At 49.4% G+C, this 22,348-nt stretch overlaps 1 protein-coding gene and 1 pseudogene across 3 annotated transcripts in view; both read left to right on the top strand.

Moving 5' to 3' along the window:
- LOC130044372 (zinc finger protein 226-like) overlaps positions 1-22,348 on the top strand; it is a 30,312-nt gene that overhangs the window by 1,731 nt on the left and 6,233 nt on the right. The window contains exons 2-4 of one of the 3 annotated variants that reach the window (XM_056137094.1): positions 180-268; positions 1,542-1,668; positions 2,757-4,278. In XM_056137094.1, coding sequence (XP_055993069.1) covers positions 254-268; positions 1,542-1,668; positions 2,757-4,234 — 1,620 coding nt within the window. In that variant the 5' untranslated portion in view covers positions 180-253 and the 3' untranslated portion in view covers positions 4,235-4,278. Of the gene's footprint in view, positions 1-179; positions 269-1,541; positions 1,669-2,756; positions 4,279-7,581; positions 7,605-21,780; positions 21,818-22,348 lie in introns of those variants that run through there. The other 2 variants (XM_056137093.1, XM_056137092.1) reach the window with 2 other exon arrangements.
- On the top strand, positions 8,072-22,330 carry LOC130044413 (zinc finger protein 235-like; annotated as a pseudogene).

Below are 22,348 nucleotides of genomic sequence, written 5' to 3'. Positions count from 1 at the left end.
TGTGTGCATCTGTGTGCACGTGTGTGTGTATGCACATGCACATGCACATGCTGCACTCAGTAACAAAGCTTGTGCTACCAGCTTGGCTGGTTTACCAGTGTACACAGTGGTAGGTGTCTTAGGACGGGAAGCCAGTTTACTGGTCACCTACCCATGTCCTTTTTTCTGACCTTTCTCAGACAGTGTGGGGCCCAATCAGCTTCTGGACACACAAGCCCTCAGGAGTCCAGTTCTCCAGGAGCAGGACGGAATAATGACTGCGTTCAAGGTGTGTGGGGATCACTCCTGGTGGGGTTTGAGGTACCTTATGTGGTGTCGGAGGTTGACCAGGATTGGCTGCATGCAGAGCAAGCTCCTTATTTGCTGTACCAACTAGCCCTTCATTTCTTTCTTTCTCTGGTCACACCTGGCAGTACTCAGAGCTTACTCCTGGCTCTGTCTATACTCAGGCATTACTCCTGGCGGTGCTTCCGGAACCATATGGGATGCTGGGGATTGAACCCAGGTTGGCCGTATGCAAAGTCCTGAGCATCGCTGTCATACTGTCTCTTTGGCCCCAAATCGTGGCTTTTTAACATTTCATTATTCTCTTCTGTGGCTGCAGAGATAGCGCACAGGGTAAGACACTTGCCTTGTATGCAGCTGACTATGGCACCATATGGGATTGTCCCCACAGGACCACCGCCAGGCTCACTCTGAGCACAGAGCCAGGAATAGCCCCTGAGCACTTTTTTGTTTCTTTTTGTTTTGTTTTTGTTTCTTTTCATTTGTTTTTGTGGTGCATGGAGTTTATATGACTTTGTGCTAGGGATCACTCCTGGGGTTTGGGGACTCTCTGGGGTGCCGAGTATTGTATCTGCATCAGCCATGCAGATACAATAATGCAAGGTAAGTGCCCTACTGGCTTTACTACGGCTCGGCTCCTTTACTATGGTGCCTGAGCCCTTTTGGATATGGTCCCCAAACGAGTCAATCAGTCAGTCAATCAATTGTACCCTCCTGTCAGGTTTTGCCAGTGTGTTATCCATCTACCAACTGAAGGACTTCTTGGTTATAAACTTCCAATTATAAACTTAGGTATCTACAGAGCCTTTGTTTTCTTTCTTTTTCTTCTTTTCTTTTTGGTCCACACCTGGCAATACTCAGGGACTATTCCTGGCTCTGCACTCAGGAATCACTCCTGGCCATGCTCAGGGGCCAGATGGAATGCCAAGGAATCAAACCTGGGTCGGCCGCGTGCAAGGCAAATGCCCTCTGCACTGTGCTGTCATCTGGCACAAGCCTTTGTTTCAAGGGTTGACCTGAGCCCTGTTGGCCAGATTCTTTCCTGTGTCTCTCCACTAATTCTGTAGAAACGCTGATACTGGAGGGTGGGGTGTCAGTCTTCATGTACCCACACAGGACAGGAGGCACAAGGGCCAGGGTGTCAGCAACTGTGTCTGTCCAAAAGTCACGGTCAGTCATCACGGACCTGCTAGTGAGGGCTCCTCTTCTCAGCGGAGGAGGACTGTAAGGGGATGGTGCCCTGTTTGATGTTGCAGGAGGCGGTGACTTTCAAGGATGTGGTAGTAGTCTTCACGGAGGAGGAGCTGGGACTCCTGGAGCCCATCCAGCGGAAGCTGTACCGTGAAGTGATGCTGGAGAACTTCCGGAACCTGCTCTCAGTGGGTAAGGAGCGATCATACCCCTCCCCAACACACACACACACACACACTGATTACTGCACCCCCAGAGGTAGGATAGTATCCTCAGGCATTTCAGCCTTTGGGGCTCTTCCCGGAGTTCAGGGATTTCATCCCACCCAAAGACAGAAGAAGAGCATTTGGGTTTGTCAATAGGCAAATTTGTGTTTTGTTGAAGTCATGTCAGTGGGTGGTACACTGCATCATGAATAGTGTTTAAAATGAGGATTCTCGGGTCGGAGCAATAGTGTAGCGGGTTGGGCGCTGACCTGGGTTTGATCACCAGCACCACATATGGTCCCTCAAGTACTGTCAGGAGTGATCCCTGGGCACAGAGCCAGGAGTAAGCCTTGAGCATGGCCAGGTGTGGCCTACCCCCAAACAAAACAAAATAAAGGATTCTGGGGGCCAGATAGATGGCTCAGTGGGCTCCTCCAAGGACCACCCCTAGGAGGAACCCCTGAACTCAGAGCTAGGCGAGGGGGTATATCCTCCATGTATCACTGGGGTGGCCACAGAACAGAACAAGCAAAAATGAAAGGAGGATTCTGTGCTTTCTGTTTTGCTTTATTTTTTTTTTTTTCCTTTTTGGATCGCACCCAGCAATGCTTAGAGGTTACTCTTGGTTCTGCACTCAGGAATTATTCCTGGAGGTGCTCTGGGGACCATATGGGATGCTGGGGATTGAACCCGGGTTGGCCTATGCAAGGCACCACCCTACCCACTGTACTATTGCTCTGGTACCTGATTATGTTGGTTTTCCCTGCAAGTGTGTTGTTGAGTCCTACTTCATGTGACAGAATTGACAGCCTAACCACTGATTTTAAAGTGCACCAGAAATAACAGCTTCACATTATGCAGCATCTCATGACGAAGTCTTTGGTTTCTACCTTGTACCTACCAGATGTGATCTGATGGGGCTCCAAATTGGCCCACGGGGGTCTCTCCTGGGCAGGTGAGTCAGAAGCTGTCATACCCCCAGAGGAACAAAAGGAACATTTGTTGGAATCCTTCATCCCGGAGGCCCTGAATGAAGCCTTGACTTGTCCACACCTATGTTCTCTGTCCTCACAGGAGTCAAGCTCCAGCACAAGACAGAGCGTATTCCAGATGTGAAACCCTGTGAAGAACTTGCCTGCTGGTATATCTGGCAGCAGGTGGTACGTGACTTCAGGTGTCAGGCATCCATGATCAAGAAAGCTCAGTTCCAGAAACATGGGGGGTCACCGGGCCAGATGGGGGCAGGACTGTCTGTGACTCACCCAGCCCTGCGTCCCTCTTGGGGATGCCGGTCCAAAAAGTCCCACAGCGACGTCTCCAGTGCTGAACTTCCACAGCCACTGGAAGTTGGAGCAAAGCTTCACGCATGTGGCGAGTGTGGAAAAAGCTGCTTTGCCGGTTCCACTTGTCACCCACACCCGAGCGCCCGCCCAGGCCGGAAGCCATGTCACTGCAAGATGGAGCCAAGGAAGAGCTTGCCTCTGCCAGTGCCACCAAAAATCCCCGCCGGGGCCAAACTGTTTGCCTGTCAGCAGTGTGGGAAGGCCTTCAACCACCGTGCCACACTCAGTGACCATTGCAAGTTGCATGTGGGCGGGAAACTGTACAAGTGTGAGGAATGCGGCCGGGCCTTCCTGCATGCCTGCCACCTCCGCTACCACCAGAGGGTCCACACGGGGGAGAAACCCTTCACCTGTGCCATCTGCGGCAAGACTTTCCGCCGTCGGTCGGTCCTCAACATCCATTACGGGGTGCACACAGGGGAGAAGCCCTACAAGTGCGAGGCGTGCGGGAAGTGCTTCACGTGGAGCTCAAACCTCCGAATCCATGAGCGTGTCCACACCGGGCAGAAGCCCTACCAGTGTGGCACGTGTGGCAAGAACTTCTTCTCCCGCTCGAGCCTGAACCACCACCAGATGGTGCACACGGCCGACAAGCCCTTCCGCTGCCAGGAGTGCGGGAAGAGCTTCCGGTGGGCCTCGCACCTGCTCACCCATCAGCGTGTGCACAGTGGCGAGAAGCCCTTCAAGTGTGGGGTGTGCGGCCGGGGCTTCGTGCAAAAGTCCCATGTGCAGGCGCATCAGAAGGTGCACAGTGGTGAGAAGCCCCACAAGTGCGAGGTGTGTGGGAAGCGCTACAAGACCAGCATGGACCTGGACATCCACCAGAGTGTCCACACCGGTGAGCAGCCATATGGCTGCAAGGAGTGCGGGAAGCACTTCAGTAAGGCGTCCAACCTGAAGCTTCACCAGCGCCTGCACACGGGCGAGAAGCCCTACAAGTGTGAGGCGTGTGGGAAGCTCTTCAGCCAGCTGTCACACTTGCAGTCCCACCGGCGTGTGCACACGGGCGAGAAGCCGTGCCAGTGCGAGGTCTGCGGCAAGTACCTCTGCTCCCGCTCCTACCTGAAGCTGCACCGGCGGATCCACACCGGCGAGAAACCCTACAAGTGCGAGGCATGCGGGAAGCTCTTCAGCCAGCTGTCCCACTTACAGACACACCAGCGCATTCACCGCAGGGAGAGGGCCTACAAGTGCCAGCCCATGTGGTGAGCATCCAGGACTCCAGGGCTGAGCCTCAGATTTCCAAAATTCCTGGAGGGGGATGGGGGGGCAGAGTAACAGGACCCAGGGGAAAGCGCTGGCCTTGCATGCACCCCAAAGGGATCCACCGGGAGTGGATCCCTGACCCCATCAAGGAGTAAACCCTGAGCATGGCGGGTGTGACTCGAAGATAAAAACAACAACAAACGCCAGAGTTCCTGGTAGTGATCAGTTGTGCCCTGTCTGGCTGGAATGGGGCCTTTGGGTTCAAGATATGGCTCAGCCAGAGAGCGACAGGACCAGTGAGTGTTCAGGAGCATGGGCACAGCTTTGCCAGGACCTCGGCAGTTCCATCAGCACTCCAAAGACAGGTCTGAAGACGAGACCCATGTGGACATTTAGAAAACCTCGAAAGATGGACTTGGGGGACAAGTGGGAGATCTCGAGCTCTGCCTATGGGAGGCCCACACCTGTGCCCCAGTCCCGTGGGGGTGGGCCCCTTTGAGAATAAAGGTAAAGATGGACATTAAAGTCAATGTCTGGGCCCGAGCAATAGGGTAGTGGGGAGGTCATATGCCTTGCACATGGCTGACATGGGTTCAATCTCCAACATCCCATATGGTCCCTTGAGCACCACCAGGAGTAATTCCTGAATATAGAGCCAGGAGTGAGCCCTGAGCATCACCAAGGGTGACCTGAAAAAAGACAAAAATAAAGTTAATGTTCAAGAATGTCCAGTTTCTGCAAGCAGGAGTTTGCAGCTGTTCCTGACATCAGCTGAAGTCAAGTGAGCACTTGTCCTCCAAGGTGGCCATGGAGAAAGGGAATGACATCGTCACAGAGGTCGTCTTTTGTCACAGCTTTGCAGCTGACCACTGTCTTGCTTAGAGCTGAGAAGACAGCAGGGAGCTCCTGATGGGAGTGGAACAGTTCCCAGGGACAGGAACACTGGGGACTGGCTGGTTTGTGTTCTGGTACGTGTCCCCCTGTGTGAGCCTCACTTTCATGCTCAGTGTGGAAGCCTCACTGCCATGGCTGCTGTTGCAGCTTTGGTGGCACTGTGAGTTTTGCGCTTTTGTCTCCCTCTATAGGGATTTTGTCCCAAATCCTGAGGTTTCACTCTTAGACTTGAAACTGACCCCAATTGGTGGGGATTGCTAAAGATCATTGTCCTTTTGTTTTCTGTTTTTGGGGAGGTGGTTGGGGCCACACCCAGCCGTGCTCCGAGTCTACTCTCAGCTTTGTGGCCAGGGGTGGGTCAGAGCGGTATGTTGCAAACCATGCGGAGCAAGGGATCAAATCTTGGTTTACTGTGGGCAAAGCATGTACTCAGCCTGTGGAGATATTTGCCCAATCCCAAAGTAATATTTTCAGTATAGAAATTCAATGTATTTCTATACCATATATGTTGTATACGGTGAGTTTATACAGTGGATTTGTAATTTTCAGTGTGTAAGTTCAATGTATCATTTTATTTCAGTGTATTTTTTTAACTTATAAGAATATCATGTAGTGGCCTGAGCTGTGTTGTGGAACTGCCCCTGCCTTATATGCAGCTGACCAGATTTCAATTGCCAGCACCATATACAGTCCCCCTGAGTTCCACTAGTAGTGACCCCTGAGCACAGAACCAGGAGTCAACCCTGAGCACAGCTGAGTATGGCCCCAAAACAAAAATGAAAACAAAACCAAAAAAAATCACCTGGAACCAGGAAAATGACTCAGCGAGCTGGAGATCCTGCTTGCATGGAGGGACTGAAGTACCCGAGGCTCACTCCCTTTCACTGCACAGTCCCTGAGTACTGCAGAAGCAACCTTGAGCAATGACAGATGTAGTTTCCTGCCCTCCTCCCCTATGTAAAACTAATTCACGGACACTGAAGATTGAAAATAAGCACTCTCAGAGAGAGAACTCCAAAGAAGGGTCCAGAGCCAGTACAGTGGGGAGAGCCCTTGTTTTGCTCAAGGCTGACTCAGGTTCCATCCCTGGGACATATGTATACTCTGAGCCCCACCAAGAATGATCCCTGAGCACAGAGCCAGGAGTCCATCCTGAGCACCACTGGGTGTGTGCGGCCCAGAAAATACATTTTAAAAGTGATTATTTTTTAAATTTATCTATTAAAAAAAGGCTCCAAAGAAGAAATATGACACTAGGTACTCATTGTTGGTATTTGACAGCAGACTCTGGCCATTCTGCATCACCCATGGAAGGTTACCAGATTGGAGTCAGAAGATACTTGTGTACTGACTACAGCAGTGCACACAGTGATGGGGTTGTTGTTGGTGGTGGTGGTTTGGTCATACCCAGTGATTCTTGGCTACCTCCTGCTCAGTTCTTCTTGAACCTCCTACAGTGCCAGGGACAGCTCTGCCTCACACAAAGCCTGTGTTCTAACCTGTTGAGACCTCTCTTTGCCATGACACAACTTACTTGATTCTAGTCTTTCGTGGTCCTGGGGATTGAACCCAGGATTTAATACGTGCAACGCAAATGCTCTACCACGCTCCAACCCCAGCCCTTCAATGGCATAATTTTAAAGGTCATTTTAATGAATTGACATAAAACCTCTTTTTAAAATACCACTGCTCCTCTTCCAACCCTTTCATCGATCATCCTGGAGGCAGGATTTAAGTCTGAGGATGATGTCCTCTTTCGTCAGTCAGGGTTCCTTTTGCTTCTGCAAGGACCCTAAAACGCTAACAACACAAGTTCACCTTCTGGCAATCACAAATTGCACTCTGGCTTCTGCGTGGCCCTAGAAGGCCCACTTCCCTCTTGTCTTCTTCGCTGGGGTCTTCCGGCTTGACCTAGGTTCTACCTAGTCCACTGAGCACTTTACGTCGCCAAAGCTCTCGACAACGCCCGAAGCTTCTGGGCCTTTCAGAGAGCAGAATGTGACTCCCAACGCGGACACGCCTGACCCCCGCGACACGGAGTGAGAAGCAAGCGCGGTCCTCACTTAGCCTCGAACGTTCCCGGGGATTGCTGCTCAGTCCAGTTTCACCCGCAGGAGGCGGGACCGCCACGGGTTCTCCCCTGCCTCATCCAGGGATCTGTAGGCGGAGCTCCGGGTGGTCCCGCCCCGGAGCCTAACGGAAACGGCGGGTTGTGACGGTTTAGCCCCAGGGCGGTATGAGGTACGAGGGATTCTGGGAAATGTAGTCCCGTGTTCTGTCAGGCGCCTGCCCCCACCCCCGGCGGCTGGTGTGGGGCATTCTGGGAAATGTAGTCCCGGCGCTCCGGCCGGTTTCAGGCACTGCCGCCCGCGGTAGGACGCCTGCGCGGCCATCTTTCCCCGGGCTGAGGTGGTTCCGGTGCGCTCCTGTCGACAGTTTCCAGCTACCCGAGACGCGCGAGCCGTCCGCTGTCCCGCGTGTAGGTTTGGGGCGGGCGAGGATTCGCGGCTGAGGGCGGAGACTGTGAGGGTCGAGGGTCGGGGGAGCCTCCGCGGCGCGGCGGGTCTGGGCTCAAGTTGGCGGCTTCCTGGGGTCCCGCGGCCCCTGGGCCGGCTCGGTCGTGCGGCGTCTCCGGCCGCCGGTGCAAGGGCCCGAGCGGGGCGCGGCCAGCGTCGCTCTGGCGGCTGCTCCCGGGCGGCGGCGCAGGCGGGGCGCGGAAACCCGGCCGTGGGCTTTCTCTGGCCCGCGGGGCAGCCGGCTCAGGTGTGTCGGCCCTGACGTCGTGGACTCGGGGTTCGCTCTCTTCGTCCTGTTATGGCCTGAGAAGAAAACCTGGGTGTCTTCCCCTCCCTCTCTCCCCCACGCCGCCGGCTCCCTTTAAGAGTGAGGTTGTCCAGCAGGGAGGTGATACAGGGGTTAAGGTGCTCACTCTTGCTTGCAGGCGACCCGGTGCGATCCCCAGCACGGCCAGGAGTCGTGTAAAGCCAGTCAGAAGCATCTCCCCAAAGGAGAAAACCACGGAAGGTGCGTTTGTCTGTAGAGAAGGCTGGAGTCAGGACAACGCGGTCCTAAGCACACTTGAGTGTGTTCAGCTCTTTGTTACTTTTTTTTTTTTTTTTGTGTTGCTCGGGGCTCACTCCTGGTGGGACTTGGGGGACCTTATGTGGTGCCGGGGATTGAACCTGGATGCAACACTTTCAAAGCAAGTGCCGTCTTTTGTTCAGCAACAAGACTCAGGACAGTACCAGAGAGTCAGACCGAGGATCTCACTGTGCTCTTTGGGTCAGGATCACGTGTCTGGGCTCTGTCTGGGGTGAATAGAGGCATCCAGCTCTGTAGCAGGGCTAGAGATATCCACCCTGCCTGCTCTGCCTAGCCAGTGCTCCCCACCCCGGGCCTGCCGCTCCTCCCTTGCAGGGGACAGGATGGAGGCTCAGAGGATCATGGTTTGTCAGAGCTGTGCTGGGGGCTGCTTAGCTGATGTCAGACCCTGCCTCGTGTTCGACTGGGGAGTCCTTCCTGCACCAGCCCCAAACATGATGCTGAGGGGGGGCAGGTTGCTCCCTTTAGTGATCCTGTACCTGTATCCATGCCCAGCTGTGCCTCTCAGTTCCCTGCAGGTGCCCCGACCAAGAAGGGAGGAGCAGACACTGGTCCTTTTTTATTTTTTAGAATTTTATTTTAATAAAGTTGTTCACAGTAATCGATTACACTTAATATTCCAACACCACCATTATACCCTCCCACCATAATATTTCGAATTATTCCACCCTGATCCTCCAAGCCTGCCCCCGAAGCAGAACATTATTTATTTTGTATTGCTTGTTATGAATAATCCACTAAAGATAGATGTTCCCAGAAAGTTTCCTTAGAGGAAAGTGAGTGATCACCCTGGAACCATTAAGCCCTTATATTGAGTATGAGATGTCCAGGAATGCTAAGATTCTGGGAATTCTAAGATTTTAAATAGGGTGATACAGCTAGAATTAAATTTTTAACTGGACAGTGACTCTGGGGTCCAGAGGCATCTCCGTAGTGTGTTTCTCTCTCTTCTGAGATTTACTTGTGAATGTCTGGATCATGGCTGTTAATGAGCTTAATGGCTCCAGAGGCAGTTTGTGGGCATAGACACTGGTCCTTGACTGCGAGCAGCCCCCTGGGGTCAGCTGGAGGCTGCCACTGAATTTTCTCTCCTTCTGGTCTCCCAGGCCAGGACTCTGCATCTCGGAGGGAAGGTGAAGAAAACATGAGCAGGTTCAAGGTGAGTCAGGGTTGCCTTTCTAGCTGTGACAGTGCCACTCAGTCTCTCAGGGGTACGAGGGTTTCCTTCAGGGAGGTAAGGTGGTTGGGACTTGGGCTGTTTGTCTTCAGAGTTTTCTTTTTCTTTTTTGGCTTTATTGGGCCATTTCCAAGGATCCTCAGGTTTTACTCCTGGCTCTGCACTCAGGAATCACTCCTGGTCATGATCATCTATGTAATGCCAGGGTTTAATCTGGGTTAGCCAGCTGGAAGGCAAATACCCTTCTTACTGTACTGTCATTCCAGCCCCTGAAAGTTCCATTTCCTCTGGTTTTATTTCTTTTTGTTTGTTCGTTTTGGGGTAACACCTGGCTGTATTCAGGGCTTCTAGCTCTGTTTTGGGGGCTTACATCACTCCTGGTGTGGCTTGGGAAACCACATGAGGTGCTGGATCAAACCACATGTAAGGCAAATGTAACCCATTATACTATCACTTGGGCCCCTGAGAGTCAAAACTTTTCTCAAGGAAGGATGGAGGTTTCTCATGCCCAGACCTGCTGTCTCTTTGGTTTGATTCCACATAAGAACACAGGTTCTTCTGGAGAGCCAAGGGCCCTCAAACACTATTCGCACGGATGTGGTAAATGTTTCTGGGCACTGTTGGCATTATTTGAGGAAAAATGAAACCTTATGTGGCGGAGATGCCGCTTAGAGGGCAACACTTGCCTCTGTGAAACTCGGGGTTCAAATTCAGCAGCCTCATCACCCCACCCTACCCAGAGGTAAAGCCTGGTCAGCTGAGGGTGCAGTAGTTATGGTTGTAGGGGGCTCACCTCTGACTGTTCTCACTGGGCAACCTGGAAACTGACTGCAGATATTAGGCATAAGATCTGTTCAATGCTCTTTCTCATCGTTTTGGTTATCTGTGTATCATTAGGAATGTTTTGTTATGCATATTGTCGATAGCACACCATAGACACAAGGGCGGGGGAATTAACTTTGTACAAAGGAAAAGAGATCATCGCAGTGACCTCCTTTTAAGCTTAATTTTGAAGTCCTTATGACATTCAGAAAGCACCAGCTGGGGCAGGGAGATAATGCCAGGGTTAGGGTGCATGCCTTGATTGTGGGGTTGGAGTGTCACTGTGACAGGGCAGAGGGGACAGTACTGGTGGTGCAGTCCCTCATGTACCAGGCGACCCTCTCCCTCCTGCCCTACTGTGTGTCCCCTACTCTCCCAGGGACATTATCTGTAACTCAGGTTGTGTGTGATTGTAGCAGGAGGTGGTGACATTCCAAGATGTGGCCGTGGCCTTCTCGGAGGAGGAGCTGGGGCTGCTGGAGCCCTTCCAGCAGAAACTGTACCGGGATTTGATGCTGGAGAACTTCCGGAACCTGATCTCCCTGGGTGAGCCCCTTGCCCTCTGGAATGGACTATTAGCCCCTTGAACTGGCACAGGATCCTTCCTCAGGTGTTGAATGCTTTCAGGGTCTCCAGATCATCGCCACATCTGTGAACCTAACTTATGTGGCAGTCATTTTAAATAAAAAAGGAGAACATTTGAGTTTGTTGGGAAGAACAGGATACATTTCTGCAAAAGGTGGACAATATTGTGTGATGCAAAAGTGCTGGGTGGAGCTTTGTATAGACATTGGCATTAGTTTGTGTTCTGGGATGGAAGTGTATGCATCTTTGTCGAATGATAAGCAGCTGTGGTTCTTCAACAAGGCTTTTTTCCAGTGTGTGAAAGCACTGCCTTTGGAAGGATTAATCAGCAGGCAGTAGGAAACCTGTTCAGGAGATTGTGCCTTTCTTATGTCTATTTGACATACTAGTCTTGGGCTGTTCACGGGACTTTTCTCTTTTCCCACAATCCATTCCACTCAGAAGGCATTTGTAATGAGGAGCAGCCCCAGGAGAAGTAGCAGCAGGACCTAGGAGTGGCCAACCCTGAGAGTGGTGGGCGTGGTTGTGTGTGATGTCAACTTGGTGCTTTTCTTTCTGGAGTCTTTCTCAAAGTGGGGAGGAGGGTATGATACTGCCCCCGAGCCCAAGAGCCTCTGGAATAATCCGGAGTGGGGACACAGAAGTAGCCTCAGGTACACTTGTTTGATCACTTTGAGAAGGTACATTTCTAGGGCTGTGCTGAGTAATGTTTTTTCCCTGAAACGGGGGTAGTAGGCTAGTACCTTTGGGACCCTTGGAGGTCACCTGAATTTGTATGTCGGGGTTTTTTTGTTTGTTTTTGTTTTTGTGTTTTGGCCACAGTCCAGCGATACTCGGGTTACTCCTGGCTCTATACTCAGGAATTACTCCCAGAGGTGCTCAGGGACCACAGGGATCAGACTGCAGTCAGCCATATGCAAGGCAGGTGCCCTGCCTGCTGTACTATTGCAGTGGCCCCAGGAGTGGTCAAAATTTACAGATGCCAGGAGATAATCCAAATAATGGAGCACATGCCTGGCATGTTTAGTGCCTTAAGCTTGATCCTCAGTGCTCCGTTCCCCTGCCCTATCCTCAGCACTGCCAAATATACGGTTGGTGGTCCCTGTGTGTCACTATGCTGGGCACCAGCTCTGAGCAGTACTAGGAGTGAATGCATCTCCTGGGGCCCTGCTGATTGTCATCCCCATGAAAAAGTCTGCAGATACTGTCCCCACATCTCAGGTGTACCACTATGGAAAAGGAAGACGTAGTACACATATTAGCATAATTTTTGGTTATACTTTAAATGCATATTCAGAATACTATTTAGTATACATACATAGTATGAATCTAACGTGTACGTGTTACTGCTTCCCCTACTTCTAGTTGGCTTATATGGCTTATATTTTGTTCTCTATATAACTTTTGATTCTTCTTACTAACTACACAATATAATAGTTAAGATTTTGTAATTGGAATTTAATAGAAGCAAGCAGCCATATGTGATGAATTTGAATCGCTGATTTATAGAAATAAAATCTATACTGTATCTTTGTGATTTTTTGTTTTTGTTTTGGGGCCACACCAAGGATTATTCCTGGCTCTTTGCTCAGTACTACTCCTAGCCATGCTGGGGGACCATATGGAATGCTGGGGATTGAACCTGGGTTCACTGTGTGCAAGGTAAGTACCCTCCCTACTGTACTATAGCTCCAGCCTCTATACTCTATCTTGTTCCTCATACTGGAGACTTGGTGTAGTTCAGTGGATTTTTTTTATGCTTATTGGACAGAATAGGCTGGAGCGATAGCACAGCGGTAGGGCGTTTCCCTTGCACGCAGCCAACATGGCCGACCCGAGTTCGATTCCTCCACCCCTCTCGGAGAGCCCGGCAAGCTACCGAGAGTATCTCGCCCACATGGCAGAGCCTGGCAAGTTCCCTGTGATGTATTCGATATGCCAAACACAGTAACAACAAAGTCTCCAATGGAGACGTTACTGGGCCCACTCGAGCAAATCGACGAACAACGGGAGGGCCTTTGCCTTACCTTTACCTATTGGACAGAAGCTTTGGGAACCACCTCTTGGCTTCCTTAGGCGTATGAATAAAACACATGATACAAAATGGAAGAGAAATTGATTATGTCATAAATTTAAAATTCAATAAGTATGACTGACTTCTATGTGTGAAATCTAGCAGTGATCAGCCAAGGGGTTGGGGAGATCGCACAGCAGGTTGGGCACATTCCTTACATACGGCCAACCCAGGTTTGATTCCTTGCACTCTTTATGGCCCCCTGAACCCTGACAGGAGTGATGCCTGAGCACAGAGGAGGAGTCAACCCTGCATGCTGCTAGGAGGGGCTCAAAACCAAGAAATAAAAATGTTGAACAAAGCCTTGAGTTTTCCATATTTCTGAATTTCCTGTCCTAACAGGGGGCAAAGTCCAAAATGAGACAGTTTCAGAAGCTGAATCCTATAAACTCTGCTGCTGGCAGATCTGGCAACAAATCGCAAGTGATGTAACCCAGTGTTAAGACTCCATGTTGAAAAGTTCACAATTCTACAAACCTGCCTGCCATGTTGGGGCTAGAATGCCTGTAACTCAGTCAGCCTAGAAACCTTATCAGAATAATGACTATAAAAAAGCCTTCAGAGATGTCTCCAACTTTGATCTTCATCAACAGATTCACTCAGAAGAGAAGTCTCATACATGCAGTGACTGGGGAAAAAGCTTCTGTTACAGCTCCGCACTTTGTATTCATCAGAGAGTTCACTTGGGAAAGACACGGTATAAGCATGATGAGTGTGGCAAAGAATTCAGTCAGTTCACATGTGCAAGTGTATCAGGAAGTCCACACTGTAGAGAAATAATTTAAATGTGAGCAGTGTGGGAAAGGCTTCAGCCATCATGTTCATTGTAAAGGCCACACAGGAGAGAAACCATACAACTGCAGGGAGTATGAAAGGGCTTTCATTCATGACTTGCATCTTCAGGAACATCAGAGAATCCACACCGGAGAGAAACCATTCAAGTGTAACTGATGTGGTAAAAGCTTCCATCTTAGATTAGCACTTAATCATTGCACAGATCTCACAGGAGAGGAACCATACAAATGCTTAGAATATGAGAAGTGCTTCATTTGTAGTTCTAATCTTTACAGCCATCCAAGACTACACACCAGGGGAAAAAAAGCATACAAATGCCAGGACTGTGGGAAAAGCTTCATTCAGCCATCACAGTTTCAGATCCATAGGAGATTCCACAGAGGAGAGAAACCATATGCATGTAATGTGTGTTGTAGGGGCTTCATTTATCATTCAAGCATATCATGGAAGTCATAGGTGAGAAACCATACAAGAAAATCCACTGTAGGAGTTGGAGCAATAGCATAGTGGGTAGGGCGTATGCCTTGCACGCAGCCGACCTGGGTTCAACCCTGGCATCCCATATGGTCCCCCAAGCACCGCCAGGAGTAATTCCTGAGTGAAGAGCCAGGAATAACCCCTGAGCATCGCTGGGTGTGACCCAAAAAGAAAAAAAATCCACTGTAGAATCCACTGTCACTGTATCACTGTCATCCTGTTGTTTGTTGATTTGCTCCAGCGGGCACCAGTAACATTTCTATTCATCCCAGCCCTGAGATTTTAGCAGCCTCTCCTTACTCGTCTTTTCCCAATGATTGGAGGCTCTTTCAGGGTCAGAGGAATGAGACCTGTTATAGGTACTGGCTTTGGCATATCGAATACGCCACGGGGAGCTTGCCAGGCTCTACCCATGTGAGCAGGATACTTTTGGTAGCTTGCCGGGCTCTCCGAGAGGCATATATTTCTTTAATTTGATAACTTGTTGCCCACTGTCTGAACTCCATCAAACATGGTGTGGCAATTATGGAAAATGGGAAGGAAGTGTCTTATAAGGCCACGAGTGGCTGAGCGGTCTGGAATGCGTCCTGGAGCATGGTGGCAGCTGGGTAGTGGAGGTCAGCTGCCTGGACTGGGTCCCTTGGGGCAGGGAGGGTTCCCGCCCTCCCCACTCTGGGGCACCCCAAATGAGAACCACCTGGTGCGGAGTCCGGTGGCATGGTTTTTTATACTCCCATTGGAGAGGAGCAGCTGTGAGTTCTGGAGGGTGGTCAGTGAGATTATCTGGTGCCGACAGGGTGTGGCTTATGGGTGTGACCCCTGGGTAAGCAGGCAGAGGATTTCTGCTCCCGGTTCCATTGAGTCCAGAGTCCAAGGTCACCAAGTTCTGCATTGCCTGAGTTCTGTGGGACTTCACTCCAGCGTGAGGCTTGGCCCAAGCATCTAGAAAGTGTTCTGAAGTGTGGTGGTGGTTGGGTAGTGGAGGTTGGCTGCCAGGGCTGGGTTCCTTGGGGTGGGGAGGGCTCCCACCTGCTCCCCTTTGGGGACCTCTGAGTGAGAACAGCCTGGCACGGAGTTCTGTGGCATGGTTATGGGGGCACAGAGTCCACACAGGAGAGAAACCGTATCATTGTGAGGAGTGTGGGAAAGTCTTCAGGCAGGCCTCAAGTCTGTTGGCCCACCAGCAAGTTCACAGTGGGGAGAAACCATTCAAATGTGAAGCATGTGAGAAAAGCTTCAGTTGCAGTTCTTAACCTGCAGGCCCATCAGAAAGTCCACACTGGAGAGAATCCCTACAAATGTGAGGAGTGTGGGAAAGGCTTCAAGTGGAGTTGAATCTTGACATGCATCAGAGGGTGCATATGGGGGAGAAGCCATACAAGTATGAAGAGTACGGCAAGCACTTCAGTCAGGCCTCCAGTCTTCAGATTCAATGTGAGGTATGTGGTAAAGTCTTCAGTTGGTCGTCATAGCACCAGTCTCATCAGAATTCACACTGGGGAGAAACCGTACAATTGTGAGGTCTGCTGCAAGAACTTTAATTGGTAATTGAACCTTGAAAGTCATCACAGAATCCATGCTAGTGAGGTACTTTGTGAGAGCAATGAGAATGAAAATACCAAAGAACTGTTGGAAGAGGAGGTACTGCCACAGGAAGGAAGGCTTTTTAAAAAAAAAAATCATGTCCAAACTGCTCTTAAATATCAACTTTGATGTTTGTAAGATGTGAATTAGGAGAATATTTCCAAAGGAAAATAATTTGGCTTTCAGTGGAAAAGTTACAGATGGGCATGCCATAAGTCTGCAGATGGTATGCCAAAATTGTAAGCTCCCTGAGGGCTTGTACTTACTTTGCCACTGAAATTGTATGATCTTAATATGCTCGGTATCTCTCACTAATCAGAGGGCAGAATGTATGCTGTATTCATTATAATATATGGACACTGAATCCTGAGTATGCCTGCAAAGTAAAATTAATCAAGAAAAGCACACATTTGTTGAAACATAGAAAATTACATAACTATCATGAGGTGGTTTCATGGTACTCTTTGTTTTTGGTTGGCGGGGCACACCAAGTGTGAGGGGCTCAGTTTTTGGGGAGTCCTTCAGTGCTGGGGATTGAATGTGAGGCTCCTGCATGCAAAGTTTATACTCTAACATTGTGCGACCCCTCTAATCCTCTGTGTACCATTTCTTTATCATATTTTCTCAGATGGGGGCTTGGCCATATATTCCTGTCCTCCTTATACCCCTATACTTGAAGGAAATTTTTTAAAAAGTGGGAGTTGGATAGTTGTATCAAGTTAATGTTGGGTAAGGGCGAAGCATGGTTTTCCTTCCTGGTAGTAAAGCATAGTTTTGGGAAACCTGTATAATTCTGGATAGAGACTCTTTGCTTTGAAAATTCGAAATTATAATTGTGAGCTAAAAATATGAGCATTGGGGCTTGCAGAGATAGTACAGTGGATAGGGCACTTGATTTTCACACGGCCACCCTGGATTCAATCTCCATATCCTGTATGATCCTCCAAGCCCACCAGGGATGATTTCTGGTTGTTCCCCAAAAAAGTATATCATCAGTGATGTCAGTGAATTTTGTTAATGGGAGTAAATGTACATATAAAAGTTTTGGGTTTGCTATATTTAACCTCAAGTCTTTGAGATAACAGATACCCAGGTAGCTAGCTATGTGGTAGAGAATATTTTTAATGTTGGAGCCACTGTTTGGATTTTCACCATAAATTTTTAAAAAATTACAAATAGCTGCTTGGCAAAGATGTATGTAGCATGAACTTTGATCATGTAGCCTTTGTAGCATAATTTGCCATGTGTATATGTACATGCATAAGGTTCATAAAAAGAATTCTTTAGTGATTTTCATCAGCAGATGCTCTATAGTACCTATTTTATTTCATAAATTGTTGCTTTTTCCTAATAGGGTCACAGTGCTGGAACCCATGGCCATTCCCAGTAGAACTTAGTTCAGTATTTGCCCGCCATGATGGGGACAGCCCGAGCCAGACACCACAACTAGAGATGGGGTCACTAGGGTTATACCCTGGTATTTTTTTCCTTTTTTGCCATATCCAGTGATGCTCAGGGCTTACTTCTGGTTCTGCACACAGGAATTGCTCCTGGTGGTGCAAGGGGAATATAGTGAATGGTGGAGATCAAACACGGCTGTATGCAGCTGACCCACTGTACTATTTCTCCAGCCTCAACCCTGGTCATTTTCAAGGGTTCATTTCCAGGGATCCAACTTGTGGCATTAATGTGCTAAACATTTGTTCTACTATTGATTTCCCCCACCCTCATAAGTAATATTTTCTCATTGAATGTGGAATATTACAAATAATTTGGAAAAAACAGTACATAATCTCTTGCAGTTAAGACCTCATAATACGATGTTTTGTAGTCATGTATAAATGCAAAATTTTGAAATGGACTGAAATCCAGTTTCAAAAAAGAATGTTATGATAAGAAAAATGGTATAGCAGGGAATGGGAATGCCTTACACAATACCCACCTGGGATCGAATCACTGCGTCCCATATGGCCCCTAGAACTTTGTCAGGAGTGATCCCTAAGCACCTCTGGGTGTGACTCCCTAATAAAGTTATTTTGGAAGATCATTTTCACATAACTTTTTATGATGCTCTATCATAATTATAAATTAAACTACCATAGGCATGTAAGAGGAAATATTGTTGATATGAGACTTTATACTAATTGGTTTCAGACAGTATTCTGGGTGGCTAATATTTATTTATGCTTATTTTTGGGGTCACACCCAGCGATAATTAAGGGCTACTTCTGGCTCTGCACTGAGGAATTACTCCTTTAGGTGTTCAGGGGAACATATGGGATGCTGGGGATAGAGCCAGGGTCCACTGCATGCAAGACAAATGTATTTTTGTCATTTGTATTTTCACCCTGGTCCCACTAATATTATAACAAATGTATTTTTGTCATTTGTATTTTCACCCTGGTCCCACTAATATTTTAATGAAATGTATAGAAATTACAGAAGGATATCTACATAGTCAACTTGACAAGTTTATTGGATACAAGTTCCAGTAGCACTTCAGTAGAATTTGTTCATAGTCTCACATTTCAATTTGAAACTGAAGTTTCCTTTGCTTTATCAATGATTAGTTCATGGTAGCTGTATTTTTCAGAAATGTACTTCATTGACATTTACAAATATTTATACAGCGAATGTCTTATACAATAGCCTCATAGTAATATTTTCCTTTTTTTGGCCTTATTTCTCTTTGTTTTTGGACTGCACCCTGCTATGCTCAGGATCACTCCCGGCTGTACAGGGGGTAAAAATGTGGTGACACTGGATCTAAAGCTTGTCTGCTGGGTGCGGTGAATACACGGATCTTAGCCCCAGTACTCTATTTCTGACCCACCGTTCATTTCTAACGAGGGCAATTTTTCATATGTCATTTCTTCTTTGTCATTATAATAAAGGCTTTTTGTTTGCTTGAGGTGGGCACACCCAGCTGTGCCCAGGTATACTTCTTTTCGTGCCCAGTGAGGAGGAAATGCAGCGTGAAGACTAAGCCCAGGTGTCCAAAGCAAGTGCTTTAACGCACGCTCTCTCCAGACCATCGATTAATTTTCCTCAAAACCTAGGGTGATTGATCTTCGTGGAAGGCGTCGGCACAACTTCCTTAATTTGCGATGATCTCTACCACCTATTTTGTTATTACATGAAATAGATTATTTCTCATCTGGGTTTTAACATGTTTTTAACAACCCCCATCCCTAACCTCTGTTAAATTAAGAGTTTCAGTCTTTCGATGATTGTGTCAAGTTTGGCTTTACATACATTTTTTGTTTTGCAAGGACTATCTTCTGGCAATCACAAATTGCCTTTGGCTTCAGTCCTGCCCTAGGAGGCCAGCTTCCCTCTTGCCCTTCTGCGTGGGGGTCTTCGGGCTTGACTAGAGCTTTCCTAGTCCACTGAGTACTTAACGTCGCAAAATTCTCGACAACTCCCGAAGCTTCTAGGCCTTTCAGAGAGCAGAATGTGATTCTCCCAACGCGGACACGGTTGACCCGCCGCGACACATGGGAGAAGCAAGTACTGTCCTTACTTAGCCTCAAACGTTCCGGGGAGGCGCATCTCAGTTCAGCTCCACCCGCAGGAGGTGGGACCGCGGCGGGTTCGCCCCTGCAGCATCCTGGGACCTGCAGGCGGAGCTCCGGGTGGTCCCGCCCCGGAGCCTAACGGAAACGGCGGGCTGTGATGGTTTGGCCCCGTAGAATTCTGGGAAGTGTAGGCTCGAGAGTGCAGTGTTCCGTTAATCACCTGCACTACCGCGGCGGGGGGTGGGGCTGTGAGGTGCGCGGGATTCTGGGAAATGTAGTCCAGTGTTCTGTCAGGCACCTGCACTTCTGTTGGGAGGTGTACGGGTTCCTGGGAAATGTAGTCCACTGTCGGGGTAGCCGCCTGCGCTCCCGGTGGTCGGCGTGGGGCATTCTGGGAAGTGTAGTCCCGCTCTGGCGGGTCGCAGGCACTGCCCTCCGCAGTAGGGCGCCTGCGCAGCCATCTGTCCCCTGTCTGAGGTGGTTAAGGTGCGCTCCTGACAACTCTTTCTAGCAACCCGAGATGCGCCAGGCGCCCGCAGTCCCTGTCCGTAGGTTTGGGGCGGGCGAGGAGGCGCGGCTGAGGGCGGAGGCTGCAAGAGTCCGAGGGTGGGGACTCGCGTTGTCCCTGGGCGGAGTCTCCGCGGCGTTGGGCGGCGCGGAGGGTCTGGACTCGAGTTGGCGGGTCCGGGGGCTCCCGCCTCCCCCGAGTCGGCTCCGTGGCGTGGCGTCTGGTGCTGGAGCCAGATCCGGGCGCGGCCAGCGTCGCTCTGGCGGCTCCTCCCGGGCAGCAGCGAGGCTCCCCTACGGTTCGGGTCCAGTCGTCCCGGGTCCAGGTGCCGACCGCCCACCGCTTGTCCTGTTTAATTAGGAGCTGGAGTTCCCCGATGCAGCTCTTCGCGGGAGGGAAGCGTGTTGGGATCCGGGTGGTTTCTACCCAGCCCCTGCGATCGTGGTCGCTGAGGCGGATTCTCCACCTGCCCAGTTCCTTGAAAAGGTTGAGGTTATTCTAATGTTGGCATCTTCGCCCACTTGGGGTAACTACCCCCAGCACAGTGCTCGGCGAGAATCCCGGGTTTCTGATGTGTTCCAGCCCTTTATGCTGGATCCCAGCCTTTTTTGTGGTTGTGGTTCCGGCTGTTTTCTTATTTTTATTGGTTTTGCAGAACGATCCCTCTCAGCCTGGCAAGCTCCCGAGAGTATCTCGCCCTCACAGCAGAGCCTGACAAGCCCCCCTGGCGTATTCAATATGCCAAAAATAGTAACAAGTCTCACAGTGGAGACGTTACTGGTGCCTACTCGAGCAAATGGGTGAACAACGGGAGGACAGCGCTACAGTGCTTTGCAGAGCGTAGCTATTGCGGACAAGCCAATGCAAATGATCCGAATGCAGTGAGTTCCTTTAATGACAGGCTTTGATCTAATCCACAACCTAAATGCACACTTGTCAGGTTTCATTCTTTCTTTCTTTCTTTTTTTAACTCTTTGGGTCACACCCAGCGATGCTCAGGGGTTACTCCTGGCTCAGGAATTACTCCTTGGAGGTGCTCCGCAGACCATATGGCATGCTGGGAATCGAACCCGCCTCGGCCACATGCAAGGCAAATGTCCTATCCGCTGTGCTATGGCTCTAGCCTCTCAGGTTTCTTTCTTTCTAAAAAAATTATTTTGTGAGGGAGAGCATACTTGGCAATGCTCTTGTCTCTGTGCTCAGAATGACTCCTGGCTGACTCGAGGGATCATAATGGGGGGCCGGGGATCAAGCCTGGGTCTACTAGGTGTAAGCAAAACTCCCTACCCACTTCTGTGCTCTCTCCCACCCCTTGTTTTCGTAAGTCTTTGGGAGCAATTTTTTTTATTTCTAGTTCAGGGTGCAGTCCATTTATGTGCTACACTTTTAATTTTTGTTTCTTGGATCTCCTGTATTAAAAAATAGTTTAGAGTGGACCATACCTGTTGCTAGCTCTGTACTTAGGGATCACACCTGGAGGGCTTTTGGGACCATTTGTGGTGTCAGGATCTAATCCAAGTCAGCTGTGTGCAAGGCAGATGCTCTTGCCACTGCACTAGTGCTCCAGACCCTCTCAGTCTTTGATCGGAATGATTGAGAGTGTGGGGGTACAGTGCTGGATGCCTACTCTGGCTTTGTGCTTTAGGGAGTGGATAGTGTTTGGTCGCAGCAAATTGTTCTGTGGATTGTCCATTTTTTGTTGTTCTGGTTCGTGTTTGAACTTGATAGCTGTGATGCCTGTACATGCCACAGGATTGTTACTTGGATCCAGTGATTGAGCTCCTGCATTTTCTTGGTTAAAGTGTTTTCCAGGTTGTTGCTTTGTCATTTCCTACTAATGCTTTTGGAACCATGTAGCAGCCTTCCTCATTACCAGATTAGCAGGTTGTGTAGATTCATGATAATCTAGTTACAGGTTTGGGTGCCTCTAAGAAGGAGAGTCACTTATTTTCGAAGCATTTTTTCATTAATTGCATACATATAGAATTCACATCTCTGCCATCTTACTTTCAGGTGCCAGGGATTGAACTCAGGGCCTCACACATACAAGGTAAGTGCTCGACTGCTGAGCTATATCCCGGCCATTGTCATTGTAAGTTCAGATTTTTCATTATTTAAAATTGTTTTTTAAACTATTTTTGTTTAAGTTTCTAGTTCAGAGAGAGGCTCACCACCCCAGAGAGGGGAAGGATATTTGCTTGCATGTGTCTGACATGGGTTTGATACCCAACATCTCATATGGACTCCCAAGCACCATCAAGAGTGATCCCTGAAGGCAGAGTCAGGAGTAAGCCCCGAGTACCCCTGGGTATAGCAAAAAAAAAAAAAAAAATGGTTGGGGAGGCTCATCAGTTGCCCCAGATGCTGGGGGCCGCTTAGCTGATGTCAGACCATACACTCTGCCTCTGTTTGACTGGGGAGTTCCTCCTGCCCCGGCACCAAACATGTTGCTGAAGGTGTCTGGTTCAGTGCTGAGAAGGTGGAGGGCACCTGTGCCCCTGTACCTGCATCTTTGCCCAGCTGTGCCCCTCAGGCCCCTGAGGTGCCCCCCACCAAGGAGTGAGGAGTCAACTCTGATCCT

Source organism: Sorex fumeus, unplaced genomic scaffold (genome assembly GCF_029834395.1).
Source record: "Sorex fumeus unplaced genomic scaffold, SorFum_2.1 ptg000122l, whole genome shotgun sequence".
NCBI lineage: Eukaryota > Metazoa > Chordata > Mammalia > Eulipotyphla > Soricidae > Sorex > Sorex fumeus.
The sequence above is the reverse complement of the archived record's forward strand: the minus strand, read 5'-3'. Positions and strand labels throughout refer to the sequence as shown.